The following is a 1,604-nucleotide window of genomic DNA, read 5'->3' as shown; positions in this document are numbered from 1 at the left end:
CCCCCAATAAAATTATGAATTATCTTGCATAAATAGGCTGTTGATTTTCTTTACTCGTTTCAGGTATTACCAGCAAAATAGTTGCATGTTTAATCATCTAGGAATTTACCCAGATTTATGTTCAGCACAAAGTTATGCCGATGTTTTTGAGTGTGCACTGTGGTTTCCATTAGCTTCTGTTGTTTGCTAACATCTTTCTTTATTATTTTTTTCAGTTATCTAAAATGTTTCATATCTAGGTTTAATTAACTGTAAAAAGCTTGATGTTAAAAGTCTTCAGAAAGTCCTGACCCTTGTCTTAGATAAGCTTCTTCCCTGTCGGTGAAAGCTTACCAAATCCGATTCACATGTTTTCTGTTTTTTTCCTTAAGGCCAAACTTTCACTTCATTTTTTTCAGACCTTAAATCTTTCCTTGTGACTGTAATGACCAAAGTTACAACATTTGTCTTAACAAAAAACTGTCTTTCGTCTAACTTCTAATACTTAACTGAATTCTTACATAATTTTTCTTATACAAATACAACTAAAACAAACACAAACACAACTTCATATATCCCAACAACAAAGTCGTTTCTTTCACCTTCCCATAACATGCGAGTCCGGTAAAGTATGACTTAACACAGCAGCCTAATTGATGACATCACCATGTCACTAGGTGCTGGAAAATTTTATCCATCTATTCATTCTAATCGACTTATCCATTTCAGGTCAGGGTTGCGGGAGTGCTGGAGCCTATACCAGCCTATACAGGCAATTTAGAATCACCAGTTAACCCCATGCATGCCCTTGGATGGCGTGACAATCTGAAGTACTTGGAGAGAACCCACAAAACATGGAGAACACACAAACTCCACACAGAAAGACCCCGTCAGATGGCTGATTCAAATGCATGACCTTCTTGCTGTGAGGCAACAGTATAACAGTAACAGAAATGTAGAAAATAGAAGATAAAATGTGCCTGTTAAAGTTATAGTGAATGTTAGATGTTTTTCAAAGCAGTATTAACTAAAAACAAACATATTTCTGTGTTTTAGAGACAGAGTGACCCTCAAACTCAAACAGATAGTATGAGAGAGAAGTTCAACTAATCTCAAGGAGACTTTAATCTGTCTCTGAAATTATGTGTTTTCCATTGTTCATATGTGCTGGATCTATACTGAATTAATTAATAAATGACTAAGATAGAAGCTCTGTGTTTGACTCACCGAGTAGCAGAGAGACAGATGAAGTTTTCATGGTGTCTTAATGAAGATTTAACTCCACACTGAGCAGATAAACAACTTCAGCTTCCCCACTTCCCTGTTAGCACATCTAGGGATTTACTGGGACTTTTATTTCCTCCTCTCTGTGACCTCAGTATCAGTGCTCCATGTTAAAGGTTCTCTCAGTTCCTTAAATGTCTCAGGAGGACAGCGCTATCCTTTAGAAGTGGGAAGCATCGCATTCATCTGTGTTATCATTTCCCCCAGGCTGTCAGATTTATTCTCCTTCCAGTCCAGAGAACAATAGAAGATGATGTGAAACACTGGAGAAATCTCCCAGTATCAACCATCAAAATTAAAATCCTTTGTTGGACCATATTAGTCTTGATACAGCCTCTGCT

General features: G+C 37.1%; 1 protein-coding gene across 1 annotated transcript in view; it reads right to left on the bottom strand.

The window, feature by feature from the left end:
• LOC106632426 (Fc receptor-like protein 5) overlaps nucleotides 1–1,300 on the bottom strand; it is a gene marked incomplete in the record, with an annotated part of 4,224 nt that extends 2,924 nt beyond the window's left edge. The window contains 1 exon segment of the mRNA XM_014329823.2: nucleotides 1,207–1,300. Coding sequence (XP_014185309.1) covers nucleotides 1,207–1,237 — 31 coding nt within the window.
• Between the last annotated feature and the right edge of the window lie 304 nt (nucleotides 1,301–1,604).

Source organism: Haplochromis burtoni, unplaced genomic scaffold (assembly GCF_018398535.1).
Source record: "Haplochromis burtoni strain Fernald_Lab_line unplaced genomic scaffold, NCSU_Asbu1 Contig_617, whole genome shotgun sequence".
In the NCBI taxonomy this organism is placed as follows: Eukaryota; Metazoa; Chordata; class Actinopteri; order Cichliformes; family Cichlidae; genus Haplochromis; species Haplochromis burtoni.
Note: the sequence above shows the minus strand (reverse complement) of the source record. Positions and strands in the feature narration are given on the sequence as shown.